Source organism: Pseudonaja textilis, chromosome 6 (genome assembly GCF_049901715.1).
Source record: "Pseudonaja textilis isolate UNSWEBS1 chromosome 6, rPseTex1.2, whole genome shotgun sequence".
Classification (NCBI taxonomy): domain Eukaryota; kingdom Metazoa; phylum Chordata; class Lepidosauria; order Squamata; family Elapidae; genus Pseudonaja; species Pseudonaja textilis.
In genome coordinates this window covers 49171261-49186578 of record NC_141995.1, presented here as the reverse complement: position 1 = coordinate 49186578, position 15318 = coordinate 49171261, and the positions used below count along the sequence as shown (strand labels likewise).

General features: G+C 39.4%; 1 protein-coding gene across 3 annotated transcripts in view; it reads left to right on the top strand.

Moving 5' to 3' along the window:
- The window catches only part of N4BP2 (NEDD4 binding protein 2), a 37346-nt gene that overhangs the window by 2231 nt on the left and 19797 nt on the right, over positions 1-15318 (top strand). For 2 of the 3 annotated variants that reach the window (XM_087936743.1, XM_087936745.1), the window contains exons 2-7: positions 4638-4962; positions 7877-9044; positions 10081-10208; positions 12171-12259; positions 13609-13685; positions 14062-14220. In XM_087936743.1, the coding sequence (XP_087792869.1) occupies positions 4758-4962; positions 7877-9044; positions 10081-10208; positions 12171-12259; positions 13609-13685; positions 14062-14220 (1826 nt within the window). In that variant the 5' untranslated portion in view covers positions 4638-4757. Of the gene's footprint in view, positions 1-4637; positions 4963-7673; positions 7759-7876; positions 9045-10080; positions 10209-12170; positions 12260-13608; positions 13686-14061; positions 14221-15318 lie in introns of all 3 variants that reach the window. The other variant, XM_087936744.1, reaches the window with a different exon arrangement.

The window sequence follows — 15318 nt, the reverse complement described above, 5'->3', positions numbered from 1 at the left end:
TGTATTATTTATTTTTAAATTTATTTATTTTATAAATTGGTGATGTTGCTATGGTGTACACTAGATTAGAGCTCTGAAGATTAAAGCAAGTACATAAATCTTATTAAATAAATGAAGGATTAACAATATGTTATCTGTTATTTTTAAAAGCATATGTAATTAACTCTTGTGATCATAGATGGTGATGTAACCTTTGACCCTTTTAAAAAGACATAACTGTTTGGTCCATACTGCTTAATATTTTTCTATCATCCATCCCACTCAAAATATATGTTTTAAATTAATGTCAAATAAAACAGCTTCAGGGAGATGTCCAAAATTGCTACAATGTATGCTGTATGCTTAAACTTTCAATATCAGAAACTTTGTCCTGTTTCTTACAGTCAACCTGGAAAACGATGAGAAAGAACTGAGCATTGTGTAAAAATACAAGAGCTTTTCTCGACTCTTTTTAAAATTAGACTGACTAATTTCTTCTTAGTAATTCTGTTCTTACTGGTCCCCAAATGCCTCAAAGGCTATTGAGGAAATTAACAGCGTATAGGAGTTAATTAAAGGTTATGTTGCTGTAACAACCAGTATGGGTGTTTCTCATTAATTCACACTGCCCCTGCCTGTTTAATATATTACAGTGTATAAGACTTGTTCAAAGAGATACATACAACATATTTAGAGATAAAATACTTTTTTCAAAAGAAATTTTTTAAGCCCAGCAAATTTTCCAGAAGTTTCTTTAGCAAATACCCAAAATGAAAATTATATACAAATCTTTAATTATCCATTAATGTTTATCTGGGAATTGTAGGTGCCTCTAGAATTAACATTATTTGAAGAAAAAGTTTGCCTTCCTATCAGGCAAATAGCATATATTTTGGAGCTATAATACCACCTCTGTTTGAAAACCTTTAAACAATCACCGAATTCAAGAGAGACAGAAAGACAGTCCTTTTTTATCTATATTTGAAGAAGAAAAGAAATTAGAGGAGCAATTTTTCTGAAATATATTGAACATTATTAAAAATACCTTTGTAATAGCACTTGAAATCCCTTTACAGGTAGTCCTCAACTTACGATCACAATTGACCCCAGAATTTATGTTGCTGAGAAATTTGTTAAGTGAGTTTTGGCCCATTTTACGACATTTCTTGCCCACCGTTGTTAAGTCAATCAATGCACTTGTTAAATTAGTAACAGTTGTTAAGTGAATCTGGCTTCCCCATTGATTTTGCTTCTAAGTAGGTCACAGAAGGGGATCACATAATCTCGGGACACTGCAATAAATATGAACCAGTGGCCAAGCATCCAAATGTAAACCATAAGACCCTGGGGTTGCTACAATAGTCATAAGTGTGAAAAATAGTCATAAATCACCTTTTTCAGTGCCTTTGTCACTTTGAACAGTCACTGGGTGAACTGTTGTAAGCCAAGGACTACCTGTATTATTTTTTTAATGTTATCAAAAATTGGCCTGTGCCTCCCATCAAACCCTAATGGATTTGCTATTTATATAATTCCAGGAACGCTCTGACTTTTTAACTACATTGATTTTTCTTACTGTATACCAATCCAGCCTAAAAACGAACAAATACAACTGAAAACAAAGATAAACAAAAACATTTGCTAGGGAGAAGCAGTTCTGATCTATGCATTTCAAACTGTGAATATATCAAATAAATCATTGGAGCGTAAGAATGAATAGAAACACACAGAACCAAAACTCGTGAACACAGAGCATAAAATGAGCAAAGTACAGCATTGTAGGTATGAATATACCCTTCTTGTTGAAGAGGAAGGAAATTCATGAGTGCTGAGTATGAACGAATGCTGATGTGATTTCAGTAAAAATGGGGAGGGAAGTAAATAAGTTACTTTGTGAATGCTTATACTGTATTTTGATATTTTTGAAGGAAAACAGCAAAATTAATGCTGTTGCATCTCTTTCCAGAACTAGTTCTAGCCCTGATGATGATTTTAAAAGGCCAGCTTTTCCCATCCCATCCCTCTGACAATTCACAGAGAAGTCTGAAATTCTTAACCACCACCCCCCCAAAAAAAAAACTTGCAGATTTTCCTGTTGTAAAATCATTACAGGAAATGAGATGCGTGTATTTGCCAAGAACTAAATGAAACTTAACATAATTATCTGATGCCGCTTGATCTCTCTTTTATCTTTTAATTAAAATGATGCTGCAGTCTTTCCTCTCCCCCCCCCCCTCCATTATAATACAGAAGGAACAGAACTCTGGAATAAGTGGACAGGTGGAGGAGTCCTTGACTTAAAACCATTGGTTTAGCAACATGTTCAAAGTTATAATGGCACTTGAAAATCTGATTTATGACCATGACAACATGCCTTTGGTCACATGATCAAATTCGCCCACTGGGCAACCGGCCTGTGTTTACAACTGTTCCAGTGTCCTAGGTCATGTGATAATTATTTGTGACCAGCCAACTTCCATCAAGCGAAGTCAGTGGGGGAAGCCGGATTTGCTTAATGACATCATAATTCACTTTAATAACTGTAGTGGTTCGTTAAACAACCGTGGCAAAAACGGTTGTAAAATCAGGCACAAATCAACAGCCTCTTTACTTAGTGGGAATTCTAGTTCCAATTATGGTCATAATTCGAGAGCTACCTATATAGGGTAGTATAGGGTGCACAACATAAGAGCTGTTATTTTGTTTTGCTATATTGTTGTCTTAGCTTGTATAATGGGGGGGTCTTTCTAATTTTTCCCAAGGATTAATCACTGCTATTTAAATTTTCATCGCATGTGCTTCAAAGATTTGTATATTATTACATGTGATATCTGATAACTAAACTATCAGCTATGTTGATTTGAGTCCTTTTACAGTTTGGGTGGATGGTGGCTGCCACTGACATTTCTTCATTTTCTAATTTTTTAAATCCTTTTGCGGTATTCTTATACTAAGGTACATCAAATTGTCCTTCCTTTTCTCTTCCTAGAAATCAATCATGTGAAATATTTCATCTGACATGAATCTGCCTTTCTTAAGAGACCATCTTGGCAATTAACTGTTCACAGCATTTGTTTTGCAACATGTGATAGATTTTTAAAACAATTTTTGTTCTGCTGGTAATAACATATTCCTGAAATTAGTGTTCTTTTCCTATATTAAGATTTTTAGATTTTTTAAACTTAGGCATTTTTTGTTTATGGAATATATAATATCAAAAGTATTACATTGTAAGCTGCCTAGAGTTGTACTGAACAAGGTTGAGGATCTTCTAATTAAAATGGAGGCCTATAAGTCTTTGATAAAACTTCCAGAGAACAAAAATATTTTACTCCATGAAGATAAGCTGGAAGGGGTGACTTAAACTTAATGAGTTAACTGGAATTAGGATGCATTTTTCTCTGCATGATATGTGCAACTGAAAGAAAAGTTTAACCCCAAATTTGAAAATGTATTTTTTTACATACATACATCTTAAGTAATTCTTAAAGTAGGCAAAAGCTATTGAAAGTGTATTTGTGAGTTCCTGTATTAAGAGAAAGTTAAAGAAAATGATGCCACAGTTTAAAGAAAAACTGTTAAAAAGGATGTTTATAAAAGATATACATATATACATACAGTTTGGAGGGAAGGATCTAAATGCAATATTGACGTTTAAAGCTTGTATGTTAAGTCAAAGAAAAAGATGTATTAGAAAGTTTTGATTTTAAAATGTTTTTTTTTTTAAAGTTTAGTACTTTGAAGGAAAAAAGGGTGGGGAAGGGGTTTTCCCCCGTTTTTTTTCAGTAAGGTCAAAAAATTTGAAAGAATACATTTGAAAGAATACATTTTGTAAATAAAAATGATGACAATTCATAAAGATTACTAGGTGCAAATAGAAATGCACATTTCCATAGCAAGGAAGATAAAGCAGGAATGGTTAAATTGAATACTTGATTTAAAGAGGAAAATGTGTTCTTATTTGGATATCACTTCTGGAATTCATGCTTGTGAAGAAGAAAAAATGAAACTTTGATCTTAGTTTTGTTGATTAGAAAGATTTGGTGTTATAGGAATGGCTAGTTGTATATTAATGTGTAAAAGCAAAAAGTTGGAGTGTTTATCTTGTACTGTGATAAGAAGAGTTGGAAGTCAATGCCCTGTTTTCTTTCTTTTTCTTTTCTCCTTTGTATCTCACACCCCCTTCTCCCCGCTCCCTTTCCTTCCCTTAATTTCCTATTTCTTTTCCTCTTGTTTTTATATGATAAAATAAAAATGATAAATTTAATAAAAAAGATAATATCAAGACTTAATTATGCCATTGAAGAACAAATAATCAAATCTGATTGCTTATACCCAGCATTTTACCCTGCTTTCAACCTTAAAACATTTCATATGTAAATATTTATAAATGTGATTTTTTAAAAAGATGTTACAATACCTTTAGGTTCAAACAAAATTGCTGCTTGAATATTCAACCATTATCCTTTTTTTTTTTTTTTGCTTTAGTACTGCATTTATATTTCTTTTCCATTTGTAATCAAACTTTTTTCGGTTAAAGTGTAAAGAATTCCACTTTTTTGAGCCTGCTAGAAAGCACGGAGGGGGGGAAAAAGTTCCATCCAACGTCAGGATTCAGCGGCAGCTTCTAAAACACTTGCTCCTTCTCTCCGTTATAGGTTGGCTGCCCTCAACCCAAACATGTGGCCTGGAAGGATAACCTGTCCCATTCCCGACGTAAGCCCCGTCACGTGGGGAGTAGAATAACTCGGAGGCAATTGCATTTTGGGAAAAAGAAAATGCCAAAGAAAAAGAAAAACTTTGGCGCGAGCCCTTCAAGAAAAAACACAAACCCAGAGACAGTTTCTGCGACTGATGCCTCGTCCTCACCAGCCTCGTTACATGGAATCAATAAAGAAAGACTCATCAGCGGGCTTTCCGAAATGTTCTCAGATTTGGATCCAACGGTCATCTACATGGTGCTGTCTGAATGTGACTTCAGAGGTAACCACTCAATTTTGTGGTTATTTCCCTCCCTCCTACTCACTTTATAAAGGGGCTTTAAAAAAAAAGGATGCTGACATTTATGCCTATTCTAGGGGAGAGGTCTCCAACCTTGGCCACTTTAAGACTTGTGGACTTCAACTCCCAGAGTTCCTCAGCCAGCAAAGCTCTGGGAGTTGAAGTCCACAAGTCTTAAAGTGCCCAATGTTGGAGAGCCCTGTAAATCTAGGGATCAATTCCAGCCCCAGGAAGTACAGGGACTTACGACCACACTTGAGCCTGAAATTTGTGGTGCTGAGTGAGAATTTCTTGTGAGTTTTGCCCCATTTTTACGGCATTTCCTGCTGCCGTTCTTAAGCGAATCACTGCAGTTGATAAGTTAGGACCCTGGTTGTTAAGCAAATTGGGCTTCTCCGTTGACTTTGCTTATCCAAAGGTCGCAAAAGGGGACCACATAACCCCCGGGGACACTGCAACCATCATAAGTGTGAACCTGTTGGCAAGCACCTGAATTTTGATCACATGATCATGGGGATGTTGCAAAAGTTGTAACTGAAAAACAGTCGCAAGTCACTTTTTTCAGTGCTTCTGTCACTTTGAACGGTCGTTAAATGAACTGTTGTAAGTCGAGGACTGCCTGCATTCCATTGAGTCACTGGGACCTCTTGCATTTTTCCGTTGGTTTGCCTTCTGCTGTTGAACTTTCAGCGGAGCCAACGCATTATCCATGGAGACCTCAGGAACTTGCTGATGGGGAAAGGGAGGTCTTAGCCTCCAACCATGCAGCTACAGGTAGTCCTCAGCTTACAACCACAATTGACCCCCAAATTTCTGTTGCTAAGTGAGACCTTTGTTAAGTGAGTTTTTCCCCCCATCCCTTTTACGACCTTTCTTGCCGCATTTGTCAAAGGAATCAGTGAAGTTGTTAAATGAATAATACGGTTGTTAAGCAAATCCAGCTGTCCCATGGATTTTGCTTGTCGGAAGGTCATAAAGGGGGATCACGTGACCCCAGGAGGCTGCAACCTTCATTCATATGAGTGAGTTGCCAAGTGAATTGTAACTTTGAACAGTCACTAAATGAACTGTTGTAAGTTGAAGACTACCTGTATTTATTTATTTAGCATATGGCATACATATGCCATTGAAAGGGACGCAGTGGCTCTATGACTAAGACGCTGAGCTTGTCGATCAGAAAGGTCGGCAGGTCAGCGGTTCGAATCCCTAGCGCCGTGTAACGGAGTGAGCTCCCGTTGCTTGTCCCAGCTTCTGCCAACCTAGCAGTTTGAAACCATGTGAAAATGGAAGTAGAAAAATAGGGAGCCCTTTGGTGGGAAAGGAACAGCGTTCCCTGCGCCTTATCAGCGTTTAGTCATTCTGGCCACATGACCACGGAGACGACTTTGGACAGCGCTGGCTCTTCAGCTTGGCAACGGAGATGAGCACCGCCCCCTAGAAACGGAAACCACTAGCACGTAGGTGCGAGGGGAACCTTCACCTTTATGCCGTTAACTCTGACAGGGTGGAGTTGGGGTTGGAAGGATCATATTTCTTTGCAGTTATCTTGTTGTTAACCCTAACCCCCTAACTTCTAACCTAACCCTGAGAGCTCTTAAGGTTACTTGAGGGTTTATTTGTGCCTTCTTGTAACTGCTGCAAAGGTTTCTTGTAGACTAGAGATATGTGGTGTCTTATCCCTCCTCCTCTCTTGAGAGAGGACTGCTCCGTGTTAATATAAATGGCCTCTTTTACCTCTTTCAAACCAATGCTGCCCTCTATCCAGAAAGTGGACTTCGCTGTCCTCGAAAGAGTGACCTTTGTCTTCCAAATGCAGCTGGACTGCTGAATTTTTTTCCCGGTGGCTTTGATCTCCCACGTTGTGCCATGCGCCTGTGAAGTGGCTGTTTTGTTTCTGATCTGCTCATTGCATCGTATTGCATGTATCACATTGCTGAGTTTGTGTCTGGGTGTTTTATCCTTGTGGGGGACAGGCTTCAGCCTTGGTGTATATAATTGGGTTTAAAGTGGGTATGTATGTTGTGTTGGTTGAAAATCGTCTGGAGATTTCTAGATGTTCCTGCAACTCATGGAATGACAACGTTGCTTCATTGTTGTTCTCTTCTTTCTTTGTCTGTTTTGGAGAAGGGTCTTTTTCTGGATTGGATGAAGGTCCAGTTGTGATAGCCACAAGTTCTGAGGGCTTCATGAATTTTGTCTGATCTCAACTTTTACCAATCTCTATTTTCAATGACAATTAAAAGAACCAGATGTACTTTTTTTTTAAAAAAAAAGATAAGAACTCTTCCCAGTGATACCTTAGAATCCACATTTTAAACAAATCTATTTATCAAATTTTTATATCGCCCATCTCACTTGAGTGACTCTGGGCATTTTACAATAAAAGAAGGTTTTCAGTGCAATGTAAAAGTACCGCAATACTGTATTTACCTTGCTTTGTTTGTTAAAAAGACATTTTAGCGCTCTCAATTTTTCTTTATTCATTAAAAGTGCATGAATATTTGACAAGTCTTTCATGATAATTGTTGCGATTTTCTTTTCAAGTTGCACCTCACGAATGGTTTTGCGCCCATAACTCAAAATTCATGTTTAAATGTAAACACAATATTTAGATCAAGCATTATTTTTTTAAAAAAATTGCTTGCTTGTAGTCCTCCCTGTTAGTTCAAGGCACTGCTCTTTGGCCCCCCCAGGTAGCAGAATCTGTGAAGAGCGTCCTTTAATCAGTCTTTTTTTGAAGAGAGGGCAAAGGTCGCTGCAAGACGAAAGGAGACCCAGGTAATCTTTAAATGAAAATTCACTGCCTCGTTTATTTCTGCAATGCTACTTGAAGTTGGTGTGTAGAATCAGGAATAAGTTTAGTAAAGTAATCGTGTCCTTTCTTTGTTTTTACTAGTGGAAGAGACTATGGATTATCTACTGGAATTGTCCACAGCTGCTAAGGATACAGTATGTTCATCAAAAGTGTCAGGTTTTGATTCCCTGTCCGCATTGCTCGTTGGTGGAAATAACTCAAGCTGCAGTACTCATGAACTTGAGGGTCATGATACTACTGCAGTTGCGAAGAGTGGTGAAGAACCCTCATCCTCTGAAGAACTGGCACTCTTGATAGATAATTCTCTTGAGGACCGCAGTCGTAAAATTGAAGCAAAGAAATCAGAAAATGATCATCTCATAGGTAGCCTGAATCTGGCTCAGGACCACAATAATTCCAATTGCACTGAATTATATATGAACTCCAACGGAACAGCAATAGAAAACTGGTTGACTGCCTTAAAACCAAGTTATAAGGAAGCCGCTGAGTCGACATCCATATCAGAGATTGAGACAAAGGATATTCTGACACAAAGCCCAGAGAGTAACACTTTGCCAGAAGTTGTACTTGACAGTGGTGCCATTTCGGAAATTGTGATGTTAGCCGACAAGGCCGAGTCTTACACTGAGCCAAATCAAACACACAATGTTTTATTTGACTTTACGGCGGTAAGCACCCTGACTGCTCAACGTCATCAGATACTTGCAAAAATAGAGACCAACGCCTTTCCTAATTCTCCTGCTTCTTTGCAGGAGGCTGAAGGGCAAGAAAATGTAGTGGCTCTCTGTGATAATCTGAAACAATTCTGCGTTCCTGACCTGTGCGCAGGATCTGGTTTGAAATGGGCCCCTTTGACGCGGGAGGCTGATCCTCCACAGCAAACGTGGAGTTCACAGTTTTCTCTGTTTCAGAAATACCCTCAGCGGTTTCATTTTTATCCAGCTTTTGAAGCGCAATGGGGAAATCATAGCTTTGTGACTCCTATCGCAGTCAGTCCTGGGAAGTGGAGGCCAGCTTCGGATTGTGGGAGTCAAGGAAAGACATTTTGCTCTCCGGAAGTTTCTAAATCCTCGGAGAGCCTCTCTTGTGTGCCAAAGAGATGTGGCAATAAAAACAGGCGACCAAGACATCATTTTTCTCAAGACCACCAATTGCCTGGTGGTCACATAATGAACAGGAGGACCTTCGCAGGTCATGTACTGGTTCTCCTTCGAGGGCTTCCTGGATCGGGCAAATCCTACTTGGCAAGGTAGGTTCTTGTGTACAGAAGATTCAGAAATACGACGTTGCTGTCTTCTTTTTGCTCACACACAAATACATCATTAAATTCTATCGGTTAGCCAAATTCCCTTCTGACCTTATGCAGGTAGTCCTTGACTTAATAACAGTCTATTTAATATTACAGATTAACAGATTTGGAAGGGACCCAATAGGTCATTTAGTCCAACCCCCCTGCCCAAGCAAGAGACCCTACACCATTTCTGACAGGTGGGAGTCCAATCTCTTCTCAAAAGCCTCCAGTGATGAAGCTCCCACAACTTCCGAAGGTAACTTCTGTTCCATTGGTTGAAGAACAGTTGCTGGAATTGGATATGGCTAGTTTAATGGAAAGAAGGACCAGGGGTGTCATTGTAGCAGTCTTCCAAGGTATCAAGGGTTGCCACAAAGAAGAGGGGGGGTCAACCTATTCTCCAAAGCACCTGAAGCCAGGACAAGAAACAATGGATGGAAACTGATCAAGGAGAGAAGCAATCTAGAACTCAGGAGAAATTTCCTGGCAACCCAATTAATCAGTGGAACAACTTGCCTCCAGAAGTTGTCGATGCTCCAACACTGGAAGATTTTTAAGAAGAGATTGAACAACCATTTGTCTGAAATGGTATAGGGTTTCTTGCCTGAGCAGGGGATGGACTAGAAGACCTCCAAGGTCCCTTCCAATTCTATTTCTGGATACTACTTTTTATGTTTTTATTGTAAACCACTCACAATCACTAGATGAGATGAGCAGTGTAGCAATGTAATAAATAAAATAAATTATAAATTAGAGCCAATATAGTCCCAGTATAGGGACTATACAGCATTCATGACAGCCTGTGAACGTATGGCTTCTCTCACTACATCAAAAGACTGCCAGAGATTATTGTAAGTTATTTTTCTGAAAGATCTAAATAGTGAGAGTCGCAAGGATGAACAATACCCAGGTTTATTTTCACAATGATTTGTAGAAGATGAGAAGAAGGTGTTGAAAAAAAAAAGATGAGAGCTGTGTTTGTCATTGTTCGCAGGGTTTTGCTTGAGGATAATCCTTGTGGGATCATTCTTAGCACAGATGACTATTTTTATCAAAAGAACGGGCAGTACCAGTTTGATGCTGACTGTTTAGCTGACGCACACGAGTGGAATTGGAAACGTGGTAAGAATTTGATGCAGCAGAACGTGCAAATGCTTTAGAATTTGCTTTAGAAGTATAAACTTATTGATAAAAGTATAAAGAACTATAAATTTGATCAATAAATACACTAAAATGAATACGTTCTGCTCATCCTAAAGGAATATTTCTGTCAGGATTTATGCTAATTGTCTTTGCATTAGGCGCATATTAAACATCTGAAAAATTAGACCATTTTAGATAAAGTACACATACATTTTCCGTCCCTGGGCCCCTAATCAGTTGAAAAAACCATCCCTGATGAATCATATATGGAACTGCACTAACAAATATATTAAATTAAGGAAAAACGGCCCCTTGAGGAGCATTTGAAAATTTCAGTTGGTGCACAATATGGAGATACAGACAATTATGAATGCCACTCATTCAGCACATGTGACACATGAGTTCCATTGATTACCAGGATGTTTCTGGGTAGAATTCAAGCTACTGGTACCATGGCCTGGGGAGGTGGGTTAATTATGGGATGTTTATGGAGATTCTCAGCCATCCAGGTCATGGTTGTTGCAGAAGTGCTTTTTTCAGGAGGCAACTGGGCTTTCTTTGGTTTTTTTGAAGACGTTTCACTTCTCATGCAAGAATCTTCAGCTCTGACTGGATGGCAAAACCTTCCATTGCCCACCATCCTGTCAGAGCTGAAGAAGCTTCTTGGATGACAAGCGAAATGTCTTCAAAGAAAAACAAAGGAAGTCCAGTTGCCTCCTGAAAAAAAGTACCTTTGGGACCTATTTATGGGGCCATCTTTCCCATAAGGTGGTGTCTAGCCATTCTGTCAGACCTGGCAGCAGAGTCCTGTCTGCGAGAGAGTGTCATCTAGCACTGACAATGCTACCTACCGTGTTTCCCTGAAAATAAGGCCTATCCAGAAAATAAGCCCTACTGAGTGCCTGTGCAGCCAGCCACCTATTCTGTCTAGTTGCTCGCGGTGCTGCTAACACGAAGTGAGGCAAGAGGGTTGGTGGAGCTGCCCCATGCGCACACGGGCTTACCTCAGGGCCCCCACAGCTAGGCCATGCACACCGCGACAACTGCCTTGCAGCAGCAGCCCCAGCAACCATGTGCAGCAGGAGCCCACGTGGCCACCAGCCCATTTCCGCTTGCTCACGGCTGCAACGGAAGAGGATGAGCAACATGCCATGGCCGCCCATGAGGTAGCTAGGTGTCGGGGTGTGGATGGCCCAGCTGCAGGGGCCCCTAGGTAAGGCAGGGCACATGGGGCAGCTCAAAAAAAAATAATAACACCCCCCATAAGCCCTAATGCTTATTTCAGATCCCCAAAGAAAATAAGACCAGGTCTTATTTTTGGAGAAACACAATAGTTTAGGAAAGAAACATCCGTAAGAAAATCACCAACCTTAGTACAAAAGATCCTGAAGAGTGTCATCTGTTGGAATCCAGGGGTCTTTTTCTTGCCCCCCATGGCACCAGCGTTCTGGAACATTATTCCACAACCTTCCCCAAATTAGATTTGCCCTAACCCTGCAGGCCTTTCACAAGGCACAAAAAAAACCTGGCTTTGCCATCAAGCCCAGTTTATGACTTGTCTTGGCTGTGAGTTGTCTTGGCTGCTAATTTTGTTGGTTTCATATGTATATGAGATTGGCAGCCCATAAATTTATGAAATGATTAAAAGTGTTGCTTGAGAGATCTGGAGTTTCTTTTTAAATGTCTTGGAGTTTTAGTTCAATGTGTAGTTGTATAGTTATGCGCATTATTGCACATATTATGAATTATATATTTGGGTTCTTTTTATTCCTTTTGCCTACATTTGTAATTACTACAAGTACTTCAAAAACAGAGAAGCTGGAGAATTCAAAACAGATTATTAGAGAAGAACATACATCTTTTGTTTTCTATTAAGTAGTGATAATAAAAAATTGTTGGTTAGTTAACAATTAGTGTTTTATTTCTCAATTTATTTGTCAGCCAAAGAAGCCTTTGAGAAAAGGATCACTCCTATAATCATAGACAATACAAACACACAGGCTTGGGAAATGAAGCCTTACATTGCTTTGGTCAGTATTCCGTATTTTAGTGATATTATGTTGAATATTGTTTATTTATAGATAAATGGGTGCGTGTATATAGCAGCGTGCTTCAAAGGATGTAAAAAAAATCAAGATGATAATTATACTGGGGCCATCAATGGTTTGCACAAACAATCTCCACATAAAAAAATCAAGTAGAGCTTTTAGTGTGATTATAGGGTTGCCATTTTGATTTTTTTTACTATATCCTGTATAGTAAATATAGTATTTACGGTAATATTATGGAGTCCTTGGTGCTTTCTGAGCTTGGTGGTTTTTTGGCTGACATTTCATTACCAAACTAGATAACATCATCAGTACTAGATGCTGCACTAGATATCTGTGCCAAATCCCACTCCCTTCTAGCCCTGATAATGTTACTTAGTTGGGTCATGAAAGGTCTGCAAGAAAATAACCAAGATCAGAGAGCACCAAGAATCCTACAGTCACCATCATAGTTCTACTGCTACTATTACTACTATTCCATTTCACAAACCTCACTCCCTTCTAGCACTGACGATGTGACTAGTTTAGTAATAAAAAGTCTGCAAGAAAACCACCAAGCTCGGAAAGCACCAAGGAACCCACATTTCAACCCTGAGCTACAAATATTCTCTTCAGTCCATGCTATAATATTCCAGTCTAGGATTAGGGACCAAGATAGCCACAAATATCATGGCACCTGCTGATACTTTTGTTGCCCCCAAATGAGATTTTATTTTATTTTATTTTCTCCCTTGTCTGGAGTGCTGAATGTTGGCCTGCTCCTTAGATTTGGACTCCTTGTTCTTGTAGAGGATCCCTTTTTGTTTAAATTGGAAAGCCTTCCCGTGTAAATAAGTATGATTCAGATTAATTCGAGGACAACTTTTTTTCCCCTTTTGTTTAGCCCTATCTGGGAATCCCCCAGCTTTATTCACGTTAAAATAAATTATATTGAATCCACTGGGGATGAATCATATGCAAATACGATTAGGATTACTAGCTGGTCTTATGCTCTGAGAGCACTATAGAAATGAGACTTGAATTTTTCAAAAATATACGATAGAAGATATTGCCTTCAAGAGTTTTAACTCCTGGAGAGCGCCTAGACTATTTCTTGGTAAGATTTGGCCAAAATGGTTGGCATAGTCTTCTTTTTCCTAGAGTTAAGAGAGGGGGACTGGTTCAAGGAAGACCCTGCATAGGGTAAGACTAGAACTTGTTGTATCTTAGTTTCTAGCCTAGCACCTAAAGCACTAGGCCATATTAATATATAGACAGAGCTATTACAGAATTAATGAGAATGGTGATTATTATTATTATTATTATTATTATTATTTTACATTTTTCTTCAGTCACAGCAACACAAGTACAAAGTTATATTTCGTGAACCGGATACATGGTGGAAGTTTAAACCAAAGGAATTGGAAAGGTAATAATAGCAACAGTAGTAATTCTGTAACAACAGTATTGTGTCAGGTCAATGAGAAATAAATAATAAACATATCTCAGTTAGAAAGCAGTTCACTTGCTTGCAGAAAGCTTCTACTCAGCCTGCTTTCAAATTATCTATATTTCTGTAGTGCTATTCCTTTTTTTTGTGGCTTAGATTTTATTGGTATTTATAAGATTTCATAGAATAATTGGGAATGGCAACTTTATTTTCTGAATACTTCTGAGTACTCAGAGATACCAAGTTTTAATTTGTAGTTACTTTTTAAAAACATTCTCTCAAATATGTTAAAGTTTCATGCAGCATGCCTATGTTGTGGTGGTATATCAAGTATTTTGTTCTTTTCAATATTTAGGCGAAATGTTCATGGTGTATCCAAAGAAAAGATCAAAAGAATGTTGGAACGATATGAACATTGCCTGACTGCTAATTCAATTTTGAATTCTTCAATCTCAGATGACATGAGGAAGCGTGAAACCTGTGGTGAAATTCTTCATCGTGAGAAAAGGCAGGGGTAAACTTTCTACCAAAGTTTTAACCTTGCTGTTCAAAGTACGAAGTTTATTGTGGGGTCCTCGTGGACCTTGATAGTTTTCTTGAAGACATTTCATGATCCAACTGGGTCACATCAAGAGTGATATAAGAGAATAGTATTTGGTACAGTTGTGTCACGCCCCTGTTAGAGTTTGAATCTGAGATGGAAGACGAACAGCTGACTGAGAGCGGGAGAGTGGCCCCGTTGGCTGGGGTGGAAACTGGGGAGGGGCAAAGTCAGGCTGGGCAGAGCAGGGGAGAGGTAGAACAAGGGAGAGGGGGTTCAGAGGAAGACCAAGGCCTACCCCCTCCTCATCCTAGGGCGCACAGGGAAGGACAGAGAAGAGAGCAACATGGGTTGCGTGGCTTATGGGGGAGGAAAGGGCCCTGATTCCCTTAACAAGGCACACCTGGGGAGGGAGTTTAAAGGAGAGGCAGTTGGGAGGGGCGTTTGTCGGGAACAAACACCGAATTCATCGAGTGTTGAGAGTTGTGGCCTGCATTTCTGGCCTTCTTCCTGACGGTTTGAATTATTGCTGTGCTTTTGTGTGCTTATCTTGTCTTGCTGGAATTATTGCCGCGCTTCTTGGACTCATTATCTGGCCCTGCTAGAGTGATTGACTGCAGGCATTCGGCTTACAGCGTTTGGACTGGAGTATCTGCAGTCAGAGGCTGCTACAGGTTTGTGGGAGAGCTTTTCTCCAGGCCGGAGAGTAAACGGGACGTTGGGGCCAAAGTTGGTGCCAATAAAGGGACTCATACTGGTTCTCTGGCTGGTGTTGCCTTTGTGCCACGCCCCGGGTCATCACAAGTTGTCTAGTGCAAGTTGTCTAGCCCTCATGCTAGAACATCAGACTGTGGGAGGACATCCGGGAGAGTTCCCTAAGCGGGGCATTCACAGTTTCAATAAAACCCTTAAAGTAGAAATGATATAATTTACCTTGACATTTCGTGTGTCCTGGAGATTTGCTGTTGTGCTTTTCCAGCAGCAAAACTTGAGTTCAAATGGGTTTGCTACACTAGCATAGTAGGAAATGTATAGTATTCTGTGAAGATAATTGTAAAAGTTGTAGACTAG